The 17385-nt window shown below is 32.2% G+C and overlaps 1 protein-coding gene across 1 annotated transcript in view; it reads left to right on the top strand.

The window, feature by feature from the left end:
- Positions 1–17385, top strand: part of ASCC3 (activating signal cointegrator 1 complex subunit 3) — a 328231-nt gene that overhangs the window by 194597 nt on the left and 116249 nt on the right. Inside the window, exons 15-20 of the mRNA XM_029944011.1 lie at positions 1539–1730; positions 2030–2254; positions 8557–8676; positions 11333–11497; positions 13182–13268; positions 14129–14305. Coding sequence (XP_029799871.1) covers positions 1539–1730; positions 2030–2254; positions 8557–8676; positions 11333–11497; positions 13182–13268; positions 14129–14305 — 966 coding nt within the window. The remainder of the gene's footprint in view (positions 1–1538; positions 1731–2029; positions 2255–8556; positions 8677–11332; positions 11498–13181; positions 13269–14128; positions 14306–17385) is intronic.

Below are 17385 nucleotides of genomic sequence, written 5' to 3'. Positions count from 1 at the left end.
TTTTATGTTAAACTATAGTCTTTAATTTTATAAGGAGATTTTCTCCATTGTATAATGTGAGTCTTAGTGATTTTTTAAAGATACTCTGCTGTAGCAGTTATATAGATTGCCGATAAATGGATCAAATCCCACATCTGAGCTCAAAACCAGGTCAAAGACAGACATCAGAAGTGAAGTTAGTATATTCAAGACATTGCCAAGTTGAGGAAGTAACACAGGTGGTCAGTGCCCTCCCATCAAAAATCACCGAGACAACATCTCTAGGTGAACACAGTTGGGTTTATTGGGTCATTGCAATGAGAAACAGTACATACGGTAGGGATTCATGCCTGGGCATCTCAGAAAGAAGAGGGGAATGTCTTCCAGGAAGAACAGGAATAGATCATATACAGAAAATATAAAGACCCTGGTGAAGTGGATGTGGATTTGTCAAAAAGGGACTTAGAGAAAAAGTCAACCCTAGTAGCTGGCATTGGTAAGTAAGGTTAGGGACTGAGAATAATTTCGGTAGTCTTTTTTTTTTTTTTTTATAACTGAACAAATATTTTTTTGAGAGAAAAAGGCAGAAAGCACAAGCAGGGGAGGTGAAGAGCAAGAATGAGAGAGAGAGGATCCAAAGTAGGCTCTGCACTGTCAAAGCAAAGCCCAATATGGGGCTTGAACTCACGAACCATGAGATGATGACCTAAGCCAAAGTTGGACACTTAACCGACTGGGTCTCCCAGGCATCCCAAACATTTATTTCATGCCACTATGGGTCAAGCATAATGTTACACCGTTTGATCCATAATGTTGGACCAAAATAGGTACAATTCCTGGCCTTGTGGCATTTACATTTCACTGGGGGGCGGGGGGTTCAGACAACTGTCATGAACACAACATGTTAAGTGTTCTATTACAGGAAATACAGGGAGCCATAGCAAGTTACTGGGCCTCTCCCTGTAGCATTTGATACTATTGACTAGGCCTTGGATCTTTTTGTTTTTCTCCTGGGTCTTCTGGTTTTTTTTTTTAATTTCTTTTCTTTTTTTCCTTTCTATTTAAATCCAAATTAGTTAATATATAGTGCAATAATGGTTTCAGGAGTAGAATTTAGTGATCCATTACTTAACATATAACACCCAGGGTAGAGTCCTGCATTGTAAGAGCTATGGTCTTTGCCCTGAATGAGTTGAAAGCAATTAAATGGCATGCTTTCTTTTTTTTTTCCTTTCTTTTTTTTTTTTTTTGATTTATGCATTTATTTTTTAATAGAGTATTTTTGGAAAGATAAGAAACAAGTCATGATTGGTTGCAAACCTGGGTGAAAGAGATACTTTTAACTTTTGGATTTTGTGTCATTTTGGAGATTACCTATGTTTTAAGATAGGTAAAATATAATTTTTAACAACTTTATACAGAACAATGTATATTTAGTAAGACTTCAAAACAATAATTTTATCCTTTCTTTGATGAAGTCATTGAACAAAAATGCTAAATGACAATTAGTTGTAAATGCTAAGTAATACTCTCTTATGTCTTGTTGATATCTACTCTAGGTGCAGAAGTCAAGAAATAAACAAGTACGAGAATTATTTCCAGATGGGTTCAGTATTCATCATGCAGGAATGCTTCGGCAGGACAGAAACTTGGTTGAAAACCTGTTTTCTAATGGGCATATTAAGGTTCTAGTCTGTACAGCTACACTCGCCTGGGGTGTCAATCTTCCTGCTCATGCTGTTATTATTAAGGTAATAGCTTACCTTACATGGATTTGTGTGTGTCTTAAACCTGCCGATTGATTTATTTAGAAAAATACTGTGATTTGGCTGTTTCATTGACTTTTACTGCTATTCATGTAAGGTCAGACTTATTTGCCCCCAAAATTTCTGGTTTATATTGTGAAAATTTAACTCTATCACAGATGATGAAAGGATTAGTTAAAGTACACTTTAAGATCTTGCCATATTTGCCTAATTTCAGTATTCAGCTCACCAGGATTATATTTGTGTGTGTTTATGTAAATTTTTATTAACTTTTCCTCATCTAGGGAACACAAATATATGCTGCAAAAAGAGGCTCCTTTGTTGACCTTGGAATTTTAGATGTCATGCAGATATTTGGCCGGGCTGGAAGACCACAATTTGACAGATTTGGAGAAGGAATCATCATAACAACACATGACAAACTCAGCCATTACCTCACTTTGCTTACTCAACAAAACCCAATTGAGAGTCAGTTTCTGGAAAGCCTTGCAGATAACCTAAATGCAGAGGTAAGATCTAGTGAATAAAAGATTGGAATAGAATCATCAGCTGAAAGAATGGCCAAGTAAACATCAGGTGGAATTGGTTCTGTAGTCTTTAGGAATATGGTTTATGCTGTTATACAGTCATAAGGCACAACAGACTGAATGGACTGAATGGCAATGTTGTTGGTTAATTCAGAACAGTATATGATATAAGTGATAACTGATAACTGATTGCCAAAGGAATATATTTTTAAACTGTGCGGTTTTATTGCAGGCCAAAAATCTAACCAAAGCTATACAAGCTAGAGAAACAGAAATAGCAGGAACAACTACTGTATTTGGATTGCACTTTTATGAAGTTTTCATAAGGTTTATAAAGCTCTTTAATTTAGATTATTGATTAACCTTGTCATACAGAGTATAACTGCTTAAATTGAGCTATAGAATTATAGTTTGTTTCATGTATGTTTGTGCATTTTGTGTTAAGATTTAAACAGAAGACTCTGGAAGTCCAGGTAATATATTAACTGATAAAGAGGATAACATTATTAATTTAAGAGTCTGTGTGTCACACATTCAAATAAAGTTTCACTCTTTTCATGACATTTTAAATTATTGCCCTGGCATTCAACATTTTCCTGTTTCTATATCTTTTCTTGTCTTTAAAATTTATTCAAATAATTTTTTTAAGTAGATGGGGTTGAAGTGTTAAATAGATGAATAAATGAAATGTTAATAGATGAATAAATGAAATATTTACAATCAAATATTGTTTGTAAGTGCTATATCAGGAACTTTTTAAACAGCTTATAATAATTTCACTTACATTCTTTTAATTATTTACAATTCTTTTTCGAGGATCAAAAGCACATCCCCTATGCAGTCCCTTCTGTTAAGGTACATGTAGTCCAAAAGGGGGAAAAAAGATACAAAACCACAGTGTAGTCATGTTGGAAAGTAATGTTTTCTATAGAAGGATTCAGCAGTAGGAGAAAACACTTTTGGTCTTGGGCTATTGGAAAAGCTTTGTTAATGAAAAGCTTTGTTGATCTGAGATGAGAAGGTTAGATAAGGTTTGCAAGATCTGGTTCCAAGTCAGAAAAAGTCCTAAAACACTATGATCTCTAGTAGCATAATGACAAGAGAATAAAATAGGTTAGGAAATAAATTTTGACTCTAAAGGCAATGTTATTATAGCTCAGTTTTAGTCCCATTTCCTGTTATGATTACATGGTTTAAATAATTAGGTCCTTGGTCTTGGGTCAACAGTATCTCTGAAAGAATAGTCTATTGTAGGATGATAGGAATAGTGGGAGTGGCCTGAGGACCTGCTAAATGCTCTGCAAGGTAGATATTATTGCCTCATAGAGATCTGTAACTAACCCAAAGCTACTAATTTTTGGAACTAGTATTCAAACTCAGGTATATTTAACTACAAACCTAGTTTTTTCTTAATAGCCTAGATCTTTGTTGCCTGCCACAGAATGCAGTCAGTGAAAGGTGAATACATTTCTCTACATTGATACCTACCATTTGCCTTCCTCTAAGACCAAGATTAATTTTCCAAAATGATAGTCATAATTTCTCTGACTTAAAAAGAAAGGATATTTTTAATGCAATTTTTCCAGAAAAGTATATCAAGGAAGACTATCTTCATAAACATAGTTACTATCCTTTTATAAATGGTAAAGTAAACTCAAGGTGGTGATGTTATTGTGCAGAAGACACAGGGTAAGTAAAATGCTGCTATGTCCTCCAGGAACTCTTTTTTACAGACTCTAAAATATTACCAATGAAAATCTATTTGGTCAAGCCCTGAAAATTTTAGAAAATAAATTGTAGTCCAGGAATTTACCTCATATTAATAAAGTACTTATTAGGTAAGTCATTTTCCAAAATATCAACTAACTATAACCATAATTCCATTTAGTGCTGTCAAAGGCATTCAAATAATGAAATATATACCTAGAATTTTTTTGCTAATATAATTAAGTACAGCCATTGCTAAAACATTTTTCTCATATTTTAGTCTACTTGGAATAGCTCCCAATTAAAGTAAATTTTCTTTTAAGGACACAAATTCCCTTATAGTTGAGTATGAAATTAAATTTGGTAATCTGTGGAAATCACGTGTGAAATTAGTTTATAAAATGAATGTGTACTGTGTTCTTAAGGTAATGGATTTTTAAGTCTTTAGACTCCCCAAATCTTTCTGAAAGTATTCAGTGGCAGTGATCAACATAGAGGTCATATTAGATTAGGAATATTGCCTCTACTAATATCTTTTATAGCATGAATATCTATTCTGACCATTTGTTTATAAGAACTGAAGAAAGTATTATATTAAGTAATCATTTTAATGTATTTTATGAAACAAATTTGCTGATTGATACCTGATGCTTAATACAGCTGACTCTCTAAAGCTAATGCCAAAAGGTCACAAGCCCCCCACCCTTTTTTAAGTTTATTTATTTATTTTGAAAGAGAGAGAACTTGCACATACATACAAGTGAGGTAGGGGCAGAGGGAGAGAAAGAAAGAATCCCAACCAGGCCCTGCTCTGTCAGCACAGAGCCCAACTCGGAGCTCAAACTCACAAACCATGAGATCATGACTTGAGCCAAAATCAAGAGCCAGACACTTAACTGACTGAGCAACCCAGGCACCCTAAAAGCCACTTACTTTTGCACTGAGAGAGACACTAAAGCACGTTTGAAGCTTATTAAAATGTATTCAGCCAGTATTACTGGGTACCTGCTCTGTTTGAGGCCCCAGTAGTACATATTTTAAAATGTGTTAATATTTCTGTAACCCTACATATATTCTATATGGATACTTTCTTTTTGTTAGTTTATTTTTGAGAGAGAGAGAGAGAGCAAGCAAGCAAGCACACATGCTGGGGAGAGGCAGAGAGAAAGGCAGAGATAGAACCTAAAGCAGGCTCTAGGCTCTGAGCTCTGAACTCTCAGCACGGAGCCTGACCATGAGGCTCAAACTCACAAACCACAGGATCATGACCTGAGCTGAAGTTGGACGCTTAACTGACTGACCCACCCAGGCGCCCCTTTATATAGTTTTTCTTGTCTCTGCAGGGCATAGTATAAACACCTTGCCCTTAGATTTAAGACTTCTGTAGCCCAACCAATCTTCCCAATGCTGATTCTGGTTATTGTCCAACACATGTCTGCTGCCAAGACAGACTCAGAATCTATTCACTTCACTTATAAAGTCCCAATTTTCCCACTTATAAAATAGGGGCAATCTCACTGAATTGTTGTGAAAATTTAAGTGCCTGTGCTAAGCTGGTATTTAGTAAACCATTTGTATCACTTACCATTATTTAATAGTCCCTTGATACTCAGCCCTATTTATATACTTACCATCAGCTTTCAAATCCTAGCTGAATAAATACATAAATCGTAGTATGTTTTTTTCATTTATTTACTAAAGGATACATACACACACACACATACAACACACACACACACACACAGAGTCATGCATACACTTATATACTGATAATTATATTTGCTTATTTTGTTTTTATATAATTTCAACCAGTTTTAGAAAATACATAAACAAGCAATTAAGATAATTTTAAGGTCTAAATTTTAAATAGGTGACTTAGATACAAAGTGATACTTTGAGTCTTACTTCTAAATTACCAAATTTGGGCTAGATTTTTTTTTTCTTCTTAACAGAACATAGAATTCTATTATGTTGTATATTTAATGGCACTTTTATAAGTTTTACATGTTAGGCGTTTTTAATTAAAATCATTTTTTAGTAAGTATTATGTACCAGGCACTTTGGATGATGATTTCATATACATTATCTTAGTTACATGAGTCTCACCTACATGACTGGGGAACTTCTTGAGATCAGAGATCATGCTGCATTTATTACTATGCCATTGTCCTTTACATAATAAAGACTTGTTATTGATTTACTATATGATTATTGAGATGAATGAGCATACTGCAAAGAGATTTGAAAACTACTTTTATCTTAAAAGGCTGCTATGCTAAGTAGCCACTAGGTGACAGCAGATATTTACAAGTAAACTTTCGTCTTTGTCACTAGGTGGCGTTCAAAAATAAATCTAGAAATATGATATACCGTCATGAATTTACATCAATTTTTCAGGGTTCTCTGTTTCTTTTGGTTAAAGTTTAGATGACTTGAATGATTTAATCCAATTTGATACCTTCTTCCTCCTTTTCTTTAATCTTATCATTAGTAGCAATAGGTACTTATTACTTTTAATGTTAATTAATGTTAATGTTAATTAACTTATTAATGTTAATTCACTCAGTCTGATTCAAATTATAGCATTATTTTATCCTTATCCTTTATAAAATTTTCTATCTTAGGAGTTGTGTTATTTTAAAAATGTATATAGGTCATATGGGAATCTACACAGTTTCACCATCAAATAATAGAATCTCAAATGGTGGACACGATCAGATTTTTAGCTGTATAATTAAACTAGTTTCCTTTACCTCGGAAGGCTGGAAAATGTTTTAGCTGGGTTTTTTTAATCTTTTTTTTTAATTTGAAAGAGAAAGAGAAAAAGAGCGAGAGCGCACATGACCCAGGAGGCACAGAGGGAGAGGGCGGGAGAGGGTCTCAGCCAGCTCCACGCCCAGCACAGAGCCCAAGGAGGGGGTCAGTCTCACTACTGCGAGCTCATGACCTCAGCCAAAATCAGGAGTCAGACACTTAGCCAACCAAGCCACCCAGGTGCCCCCAGTTGTCTCATTTAAATTAGGCAGTGTGGCACAATTCCTTTATTAGTTATATTTTAGTCTTGCTACTCTTCATTTTGTAGAAAGTCTTACAGTTCACTTTTTAGGAAATGTACATATTTACTTATATTGTGTATGACTTAGTCATTTGTAAATACATTAAATTTATGTAATTAGGCAGATATAATTGACAAGACATTGTATAAGTCTAGGTTTACAATGCAATGGTTTGATATATGTATAATTGTGAAGTATTTACCACAATAAAGTTAGTAAACATTATTCTTCACACAATGATCACTTTGTTGTTGTTATGAGAACACTAAAGTGCTACTCTCATATAAACTTTCAAATACACAATATAGTATTACTAACTATGGCTACCATGCTGTACATTAAATAACTGGAACTTATTCATCTGTTTTTATGAAATTGGTGTTTCTAAGTCCACATGTAAGATGACAGTATTTGTCTTCCTCTGTCTGCTTTGTTTCAAGTTAGTGTTTCAAGTTAGAGTAAATGTAAATAGAATCTGCCTTATTATTTTTACATTGCTCATTTCTCTTTTTTTAAAATAATTAATAGTATGGTGCAATAGTATGGTGATATTTATATAGTACTAGATCTCATCTTCAACTAAATAAAGATAGCTAAGCATTCACATTTGTTTCACAAAATTAGTTGTACAGAATTAAAAATTATAGGAATAAAACAGGCATAAAAGTTTTTTTTTTTTTAAGATTCAGTGCCAAAATGAGTTCCTTTTTCATTTTTTTCCCCTCCTAATACATAACAATTTAGGTAGAAGGCATACTTCTCCTTTTATTGAGGTATTAGGAAATTTAATTTTTTGTTAAAGAGGTTATCTTTTTGCCATTGGATACTCACGCTTTCCTGCTTTGTCAAAGATTAGTTGACCATAACGTTTGTGGGTCCAATTCTGATTTCCTATTCTATTCCATTGGTCTGTGTGTCTGTTTTTGTGAACTGGGTGTTGTATGGAAACCAATTTGACAATAAATTATATTTAAAAAAAAGAAATTTAATTTTTTTTCAGCTATAGGTTCAGGAAGAAGTATACGACTATGAAGTTTCACAGCTTGCATGAAGTTTTAAATTAAGGAACACTAAGTAAATGATTACCTGTTGATCTAGTGGTATAGGAAATGTATTTTTAAGAAAATTTTTCATTGCAGTTTTGTTTTAATACCATTTTCTAATAATTCCTTTCTCTTTATTACACATATCTTATATGTTATATTGCGTTTTAAAATTACTAACTTTTCAATGCTATATATGGAATTAAACCCCATTTAGGGAAAATGATCAAATGCCATAATATTGAGTAAGCTTGGTTTTGGAAGCAAGCATTTCTAATGTACTGTTCTCAATTAAATGAGGCAGGACTGATTTTTAATTAATTGGAGAGGTGTCCTATCCAGTAATTGTACTTCCCTTCATTTAAGTACAGCATAGTGATGTATTTTAACTTAACCTTTGACAAAATGAACTTTGGGGTAATGTTTATATCCAACTTTAACGCATTAGTTTAATTTTTGTTATATTTTTGATTATCAGATTGCTCTTGGAACAGTTACTAATGTGGAAGAAGCAGTGAAGTGGATAAGTTACACTTACCTTTATGTACGGATGAGAGCAAATCCATTAGTATACGGCATCAGTCACAAGGCTTATCAGGTAGAAAACTCATTTATAAAAAAATAAAATCAAACCTTCTTTTTGGTTTTGTAATCTTTTTATGATATGAGGATAAATATTTGCTACTTCTGCCTCATCTGAATAGAGTTAGGTTACATAGAACAAAAACATAGAGCTTTAATCTTTTTTAGAAAATATAAAGGAAAATTAAATTTGCCTCTTATAATAATCTCACTTTATATCTTTTCCCACTGATACTAAAAAGCTACTCTCTATATATTATCAACTTATTATTCAGGTACATTTCCATTTGATATTAATATTTTACTGTTATTTTTTTAAAAACTATAATAAATGAAGGATTAGAGTAAACCAGACAGGAAAATTATAGATCACTTTTAATAACAGGCTTATGTTTTATGAAGTATGTTCCTCTTATCAAGTTTCTCCTAAGCCTTTATTCCTAAATTAAAAGAGCGTAAATGACTTATTAGCAGTTTGGTGGCTTGAATCAGTTCCACTGAACATAGTGACAGAACCAGATTTATGTTGTAGCAACTCTTCCCGTGAACTTTACAGTTGTGTAAAGTTCCATGTGGCTTACAGATTCTGTGAGATCTTGTCTTTTCTTAGAACTCTGTTTTATATACTGTAAATGCTTCCTAATTACAGATAAAATCAGTTGTCTAATGAAAACATTATGTCACCATCTTCATATGGATATTCAGTTGTGTTAAGTCAAAAGTAGCAAAATTGAACTGAACTTAGTTTTCCCCCACTTACTGTTAATTTAGCTTTGCATATATTCCATTGTCTTAATCAAAGCAGTTGCCAAGCTTTTTTGTCATTTTCCCTTTTCCTGTGCTGTAGATTTGACCATGGAAAAATTGAAACTTAAAGGCTTAGGAGAAAAAAAGAAAAAAAAATTTGCTACAAATAGAAGCTTGCTAAAATAGTCAATGACACTATGAAAATATTCTCAAAGGGTAGAAGAGGATAAAACACAAATATTTTCATGGGCTAAGACATTGGAAATCTTGGGGCAAAATAAACACATCAATTGATTTTTTTAAGTACTAGATTAACATCAGAAGTCATTGTTGTATAATTTCCTAATATAAAGTGATTTTTTTTTCCTTCTGAGGTACATAGTTTTACTATCTTCACAGTTCAGAGACTTTTTAATTCTCTTTTTTACTTACATGTTTGTTTTATTACTCAATAAGAATTTGTAGCCACAAACTCATGTGAACTAACACAAATCATGTTGTCCAACATATTTTTAATGGTTTAGTAACATGATGAATAAAATGGTTTTATAAGATGAACCCGATACATACAATATATCATTTATAACAAATTTTAAGACCTTCGTATGTACTAATGGCTTTTGATTCCATCTTCCCTACATTTGACTTTCCTTTGCCTCATTTTTATTTTTGAATTTGTTTTAGCTATATTTAGTATATGAATAAACTATCATCAAACTCTAGGTTAGAATGAATAGTAGGAGTATTAACTCATCAGTTGATTTCTATAGACCTTTTTATGCTCCGCTCAGTCCCCTGTAAAGGTCATACTTATTGCTCAGGACCAGAGCATGATCTTCAGGACCTGGTGTTTATGCCTGTATGCATGCCTGTATACATACATCACCTCACAATTTTTAATAATTTTTGTTAATATCTTGTGTTAAATTTCCTTTCTGTTTAGAAAGAGGTATAAAATAACTTCAAAACTATTCAAAAAATTCTTGTTAACTTCATCTTATTCTTTGCTTTTATTATGATTATAGGCAAATGGGTTTTTCCAGCAGCAGTTATGAAAACTGCTGGAATATTAAAGTCATACTTTTGAAAGGATAATTTTGCATTTATTTATTTATATCTTTAACAGAGGAAATCATCCTCACTATAATTTCTGCAGAAACTGATGAGGTTGGAATATAGTTTGATATTTTAAAATCTCTATTTTAGTGTAGGAGAAAGAAGACAGATTGTTATATCTGATTTCTGTTCTTAAGACCATGTAAGAATTTTAGTGAATTTGACTGTGATATGCATGGGTGATGGTCGGTTTTTGTTGAATCTACTGGGGAGTTCTTTGTGCTTTTTGGAGTTTTAGTGTCTGTGTCCTTCCCCAAATTAGGAAAGTTTTCCACTATAATTTGCTCACATAAAGTTTCTTCCCCCTTTTCTCTCTCTTCATCTTCTGGGCCTCGTATGATTTAGATGTTATTCCTTTTTAATAAGTCATGGAGTTCTCTAAGTCCATATCATGATCTTTTGCCTTTGTTTCCCTCTTTTTTTCTGCTTCATTATTCTCCATAATTTTGTCTTCTATATAGCTGATTTGCTGCTCTGTTTTGTACATCCTTGCCGTCATGACATCCATTTGGGACTACATCTCAGTGAATTTTAGATTCTGAAATATTCCTGTCTAAAGATAATATAAAGATTGATCACTTTTTTCAATCTTAATGAATTTTTAAGGCAGACTTTATTTAATGGATTAAAATATTTTCTAGTTATGTACTAAATTTATAAAAATGTAGTTATTTAAAAACTGTAATAAAATTTTTTATTCTAACTAAAGCATCAACAAAAAATTTTACTTTTCACAAATTGGTATATGTTTGCAAATGATGACTCTGTAAAGAAATATCCAAGTATTTATATATATTTTCTTCCTACAGATTGACCCAACATTAGCAAAGCATCGAGAACAGTTGGTCATTGAAGTTGGACGAAAACTAGACAAAGCTCGGATGATTCGTTTTGAGGAGCGAACTGGATATTTTTCTTCGACTGATTTGGGTAGAACTGCCAGCCACTACTATATTAAATACAACACTATTGAGGTATTATACTGAGTGGAACAAATACAATAATATGTTTATTCTTAGATGTAAATAACTTTCTGGACTTCAAAATATAGCATTAGTGCAAAATAAAGCAACTAATAGAACAAAATGCTTTTAACTTATATGAATTCAATAACATATGCTCAATAAACACAAGAGAAAAATAAGACTTTAGATAATAAGGACCCTCTTGCCATCTGTTTAGTGAGTATATCCTAACTAGTAGACACACCTAGCCTAAAACATTGAGCATGTGGGGGAGACCTATGGAATGAATGTCTGAGTGAGTTTAGGCAGGAGGTGATGGCTTAATGATAGCAATGAATAAAAAGTTGAAAAATTACTTGTGGGTTATTGAGAAACACTGGCTAAAGAAGAGTTAGAAAAACTAGTGCAATTATCAGTTCAACCGAGCTATACAATTTGTGCATTTTAAGAGGTTTCATGGATAATTTAGACTGCATAATGTATCCTTGCTTATTGCCTTTTAACATAATTTTGTCTAAGATAGGATGCCACTATAATATTTACATTTTAAGGAATATATGCATGTTTTTATGTGTGTTTATAGTCATGTATATGCACCTACATATGTTAATACATGGGAAAATGTAACATTGATTACCTGTGAGGAAAGTCTTAAATTCAAAGACCAAGATGGATTAAAGTACGTTTTTACTCTCCTTTTTATAGAGAAAGAGTTTGAATTTTTTTCTTATATTCATTTTTTGGTGCCTACTTTTATTTTTTAAATGGAAAAGTAATAAAAATCACTAAAGTGAAATTTTCTCAGAAATATGAAAACCTAGGCCTATATGAAATTTGTTTTGTACTCATTTAACATGTGCTTATACATATAACCAGTTTCACAAAACACCTTTGTGTGCATACTAGCTTTTCTTCATCTTTCCCCAATTAAATCTCGCATTTGTATAGCACCTTAGGTTTCTTCTTTCAGCATGTATCATCTCACAACTGTGATCTGATCTTCCTCAACCCAGAACATTGTCCCTAGCTCTCCCTCCTGCTTCCATCACCTGCTCACTTGCACTCCTTTTGTCCACTAAGTAATGTTTCTCATTTTCCCACTTGATAGTATGTTGCTCTCAAACTACATCTTGTGACTCTTCATAGGTATTTCAAGAACTATAGCTTTTCTTTAGCTTTGTCTATATTCTGAATTGTCTTATTAAGTGATTTTTTTTTCTTCCAAGTATCCTGAATTTCTACATTCCCTCACTAGTAATATTATCATGCCTTCACCAGAATTTTCAGGTTACATAATTTTAGTTATGCCTCTTTAAATTCTATATGATATATGATCAGCTTAAAGCTGGTGAACAGTACAGATTTCCATATGCCGATGCTGAAAATGAGCCAAGACTGGACTGTTATGCTGAACATTTTTTAGATATCTAATGTAGGTTCTAATAACTGACCTTAATGACCTTTTTGCTTCTAAAAGTGTTCTCCAGCTAATTACGTTTTAGGAAACTTTTTAGTCTTTGATAAATTGGATGATGTTTAAAGCAATGCTCAGGAATAGTATGCCACAGACATAATTCTGAATTGTCTAGGACTCAAATATTCTTTAAGAATGTTTTAATTTATAGTCACTTTTTAATTGAAAATATTTTGCTGGATCTTCTATTTTAATCAAATATAACATTTACCTTGGTAGACCTTCAATGAACTCTTTGATGCTCACAAAACAGAAAGTGATATTTTTGCTATAGTCTCCAAAGCTGAAGAGTTTGATCAAATCAAGGTAAGATTACTTGAAGCTTAAATCAATGCATATATCAAATATTCATTCATCTATTCATAAAAGCTTATAATTAATTGTTTTTCCTGATGCAGTATAAGCTGTATGGCACTTTGCACTTGGAGTACCAACAATGTTCTTCCATATATCAACAATGTCTAGTATCCTAGATTAGGATATTATGTCATCCCTGACATTATTCTTTGCTCTCTACCGCAAATCAAATATAATTTAAGTAGGTTTTATAGTAATGAAACTAGCAGAGAATATAGTATGTAGATTTTGGGTTATTTGCAATATAAGGTTCACTGAAGAAAATATAAAAGACGTGCATGATTCAAACTTAGATATAAGTATTTCTATACCCGTATTATAATTTAATCTTATTAACAGTAGAAACTTTAATACTGTGAATCATAGTACTTCACAGCTTTAAGCTATGAATGTGTTATGCCATATAAAAATATATGACTGTAATGAATGCATTTGAAGATAATTCAAGTTTGCCCTAATCCATTTGGGCAGAGGTTTTACTCTGGTCAAATAAAATATGAAATCTCATCAACTGAAGGATGGTGAGGTCAGAAGATTTAATTTTTGTGGCATATCAAATTTTTATATGTCAATGGCAACTTTAATATTGGTGATGAATAATAAAATGTAATTGTATCAGCCTCAAGATAGTTTCTTATTGTATTTTATTAGCTACCTCTGATAAAACTACTATTATATTAGTATACAAAAGAAAAATGTTGAGTTATATCAAATGGAAACTTTAAAAAACATGTAATGTGGTTTAGTTTCAATATAAAAAATTTCAATAAATCAGCCCGAATAATCTTGAAGAACATTGATTCTTCCAGGTCAGAGAAGAGGAAATAGAGGAACTAGATGCCTTGTTAAACAATTTCTGTGAACTCTCAGCTCCTGGAGGTGTAGAAAACAGTTATGGAAAAATAAACATTCTACTTCAAACTTATATCAGCCGAGGAGAGATGGACAGTTTCTCCCTTATATCAGATTCCGCCTATGTTGCACAGGTAAGAATATTACTCCCTTCCTGTTTTCTCTTCCTTGGTTATTTCTAGAGACTCAAGAAATTAATTCATGCTATACTATGACATGTTAGCAATTACCATTTTCTTGCAGAAATGGTTCTATTTAATCTGCACATCTTTTATGCCATCTGTGGTATTAGATCAGAAATGGAAGTGGGATTTGGTGGTTGGTTTACCTCTTTTTGATGTTGCTTTTGTTTTCATTGTAGAGTCTAAAAATATCAACATTTGGCTTTTTTCTGCTTTTACATGATGAATTTCATTTCTTTGACTTACAAAGACAATAATACAAGAATATTTCAAGCAAAGTAAAAGATTATGGAATCTTTGTAGCTTTCCCCAAATGTTAGAGATATAAACATCTTTTTATCATTATATAAGGTTCAATAGCTATACTTCATACCACATATTGACTATGATAAGTCTCTGATGTTAAAAAAGTAATCTTTCTTCCCTTTTGGTGATACTTAAAAATTGAGAACTGAAAGAAAATTATTCCTTAAATTACAGCTTATTAAATATATGTTTTTAAAAATACTGTAGTATAAAATGGAAACTTTAAAAAACATGTAATGTGGTTTAGTTTCAATATAAAAAATTTCAATAAATCAGCCCAAATAATCTTAAAGAACATAGATTCTTCCAGGTCAGAGAAGAGGAAATCAAGGAACTAGATATAGTACTTATATTCAAGACTTGATGTGAAGTAAAATAGGTTATTTTTTGCAGTATTTACCTTTCAAATGGGATTTCCCTTCTAGACATGTTTTTTTAAAAAAATATTCTTTACGTATCAAGAATGCCTTTTTCTTTTAATTTTTTAAGCTGTTTATTTATTTTTGAGAGGGAGGGAGAGAGAGAGATTGAGAGAGAGAGTGTGCAAGCAGGGGAGGGGCAGAGAGAGGGAGACAGAGAACCCCTAGCAGGCTCCTCCCCATCAGTGCAGAGCCCAATGTGGGGCTCGAACTCATGAACTGTGAGATCATGACCCCCAGAACCAAGAGTCAGGTGCTTAACTGACTGAGCCACCCAAGCACCCCAAGAATACCTTTTTCAAAAGAAAGACAAACAAAGAAACAGACTCTTAATTATAGAGAATAAATGAATGGTTACCACAGAGTTAGTGGGTGGGGGGAGAAGTGAAATAGAGGATGGGAGTCAAGGAGTGCACTTGTCATTATGACCATCAGTATGATGTACAGAATTGTTGAATCACTATACTGTATACCTGAAACTAATGTGACACAGTATATTACCTAATTAATTAAAATAAAATTAAAATTAAAAAGGAATAAATTTTTTCATTTTTTATTGAGTAATGCCTCCTCTACGTTAAGGAAGTATAAAAACTTAATCTTATTTTAAATATATAAATAATTCTGCTATGTATCTTATGTGGTAATTGTGTTCAAAAACTTTATATAGAAAAAGTATGTTTGTGTTAAATAAATTAGTATTAACAGCCACAAATACTCAGGAGTGATTTAAGATAACTATAAAAATGAAATATTTGCAAACATGAACCAAGATATATTGGCAAGTAATATGAATGAATTCAGTAATTTAATCAGTGTAGCCAGGGAACCAGGTGATTTCATATACTCTATAAAGCATGTGTAGATGTGGTAAAAACATCCTTTTTCTTTTCTTTTTGCATTTTGGAGCACATGTGTTTCCTGCCATAAAAATTTATATGTATGTTCTCAAAACTCTGTGACTTCTACAGGAACCATTATTTCTTAATTCTTTTTTTTCTGTGTTTCTGAAAAATAATATAATACTGTCATTTTACATTTTCTAATGATTTTATATTGAAACAGTTAATGACTTAACTAAAAGTTCAAGCTTTTCTGGGTTCTGGATGAATAATCTGGCCCATTTCTGCTTGATTCAAGATTATGAAGACTGACGCATGAATTCTTTACAGTGTAAAACTATGGTTTCTTCATGATTGGTGCCCAGAAAGTCAGTCTTAGAAAATTAAGGTTATATCTCAAAGCATCCTGGTTTTTCATAAATGGCCATTGTGGGTTTATTATTCTTGAATGCATGGGATAAAGTACTTTTGAGTTTATATTTTAAGTTTAAGCCACCAGCAGTTCCACAAACACCCTCTCAGGTCTGTAAGATAGTAATAATTCCTTCTGTATTTCTAAAACTTGATGATGTCAGGCCCTGAGATAAATCTTTAGCTCAAATATTCTACCATTTTATAAAGAATTTATGTATGTATGTATGTATGTATAAAGAATGTATTTAGTACCTTCTCTAAACTGCACATTTTAGAGACTTTGATCATTATTCCCATTCAGTTTATATCATTCCAGATTAAAACATCTGCTTATATCTCACATAGGATTTTTCCTTCCATTTCTTTCAGCTTTTAGGAAACAACTGTAGTTTCTGACATAGAAAAATAACATACTTCAAATACATTGGGAAAATTAGTCTGGCATGTACAAGAACAAGTAGGAATGATGCAAGAAGATCTTTTTGGTAGATATAATAATCAAAATGTTCATTTTATTTATTATTCTCTGGTCCTAATAAAAGCCATCCTGTAATTTTTAATACCATTTTGGTTCTTAAATTTCTCTTACTGATAAAAAGTAGTTGAATTTGTCAAGAAACAGTTTTGATTTTGCCATCTAAAATCTTCACTCTATTTCATCTCTTTTTTGATTTTTATGATTTTAACCAAGTTTTAACCTTCTTCATTTTCAGATGACATCAGATATAGATGTCATTAGATTCTGTGAGGTATCTCCATGTTCATGAATTTAAAAGCAATCTTCAGTAAAAATCTACAAAGTTAATGATAGAGGGAAGAGGGCAAAATAAATAGAAACTAACTGTGGAGATGTTTAATAGGCTTCAGTCATTGTAACTTTCTGTATGTCTATTAATGAAATTATCCTGATCACTGAATTTAGAATCTTGGAGTTTAATTGGAGTTGTTTAGACCTACCTTTGAATAGAAACTCTGATACGAACTCTCTGTGTTATCTTGGTCAAATTATTAGCTGTACCAAGCTCTTCATCTGTAAACTCGTAATATCAAG

This window comes from Suricata suricatta, chromosome 7 (assembly GCF_006229205.1).
Source record: "Suricata suricatta isolate VVHF042 chromosome 7, meerkat_22Aug2017_6uvM2_HiC, whole genome shotgun sequence".
Taxonomy (NCBI): domain Eukaryota; kingdom Metazoa; phylum Chordata; class Mammalia; order Carnivora; family Herpestidae; genus Suricata; species Suricata suricatta.
Note: the sequence above shows the minus strand (reverse complement) of the source record. Positions and strands in the feature narration are given on the sequence as shown.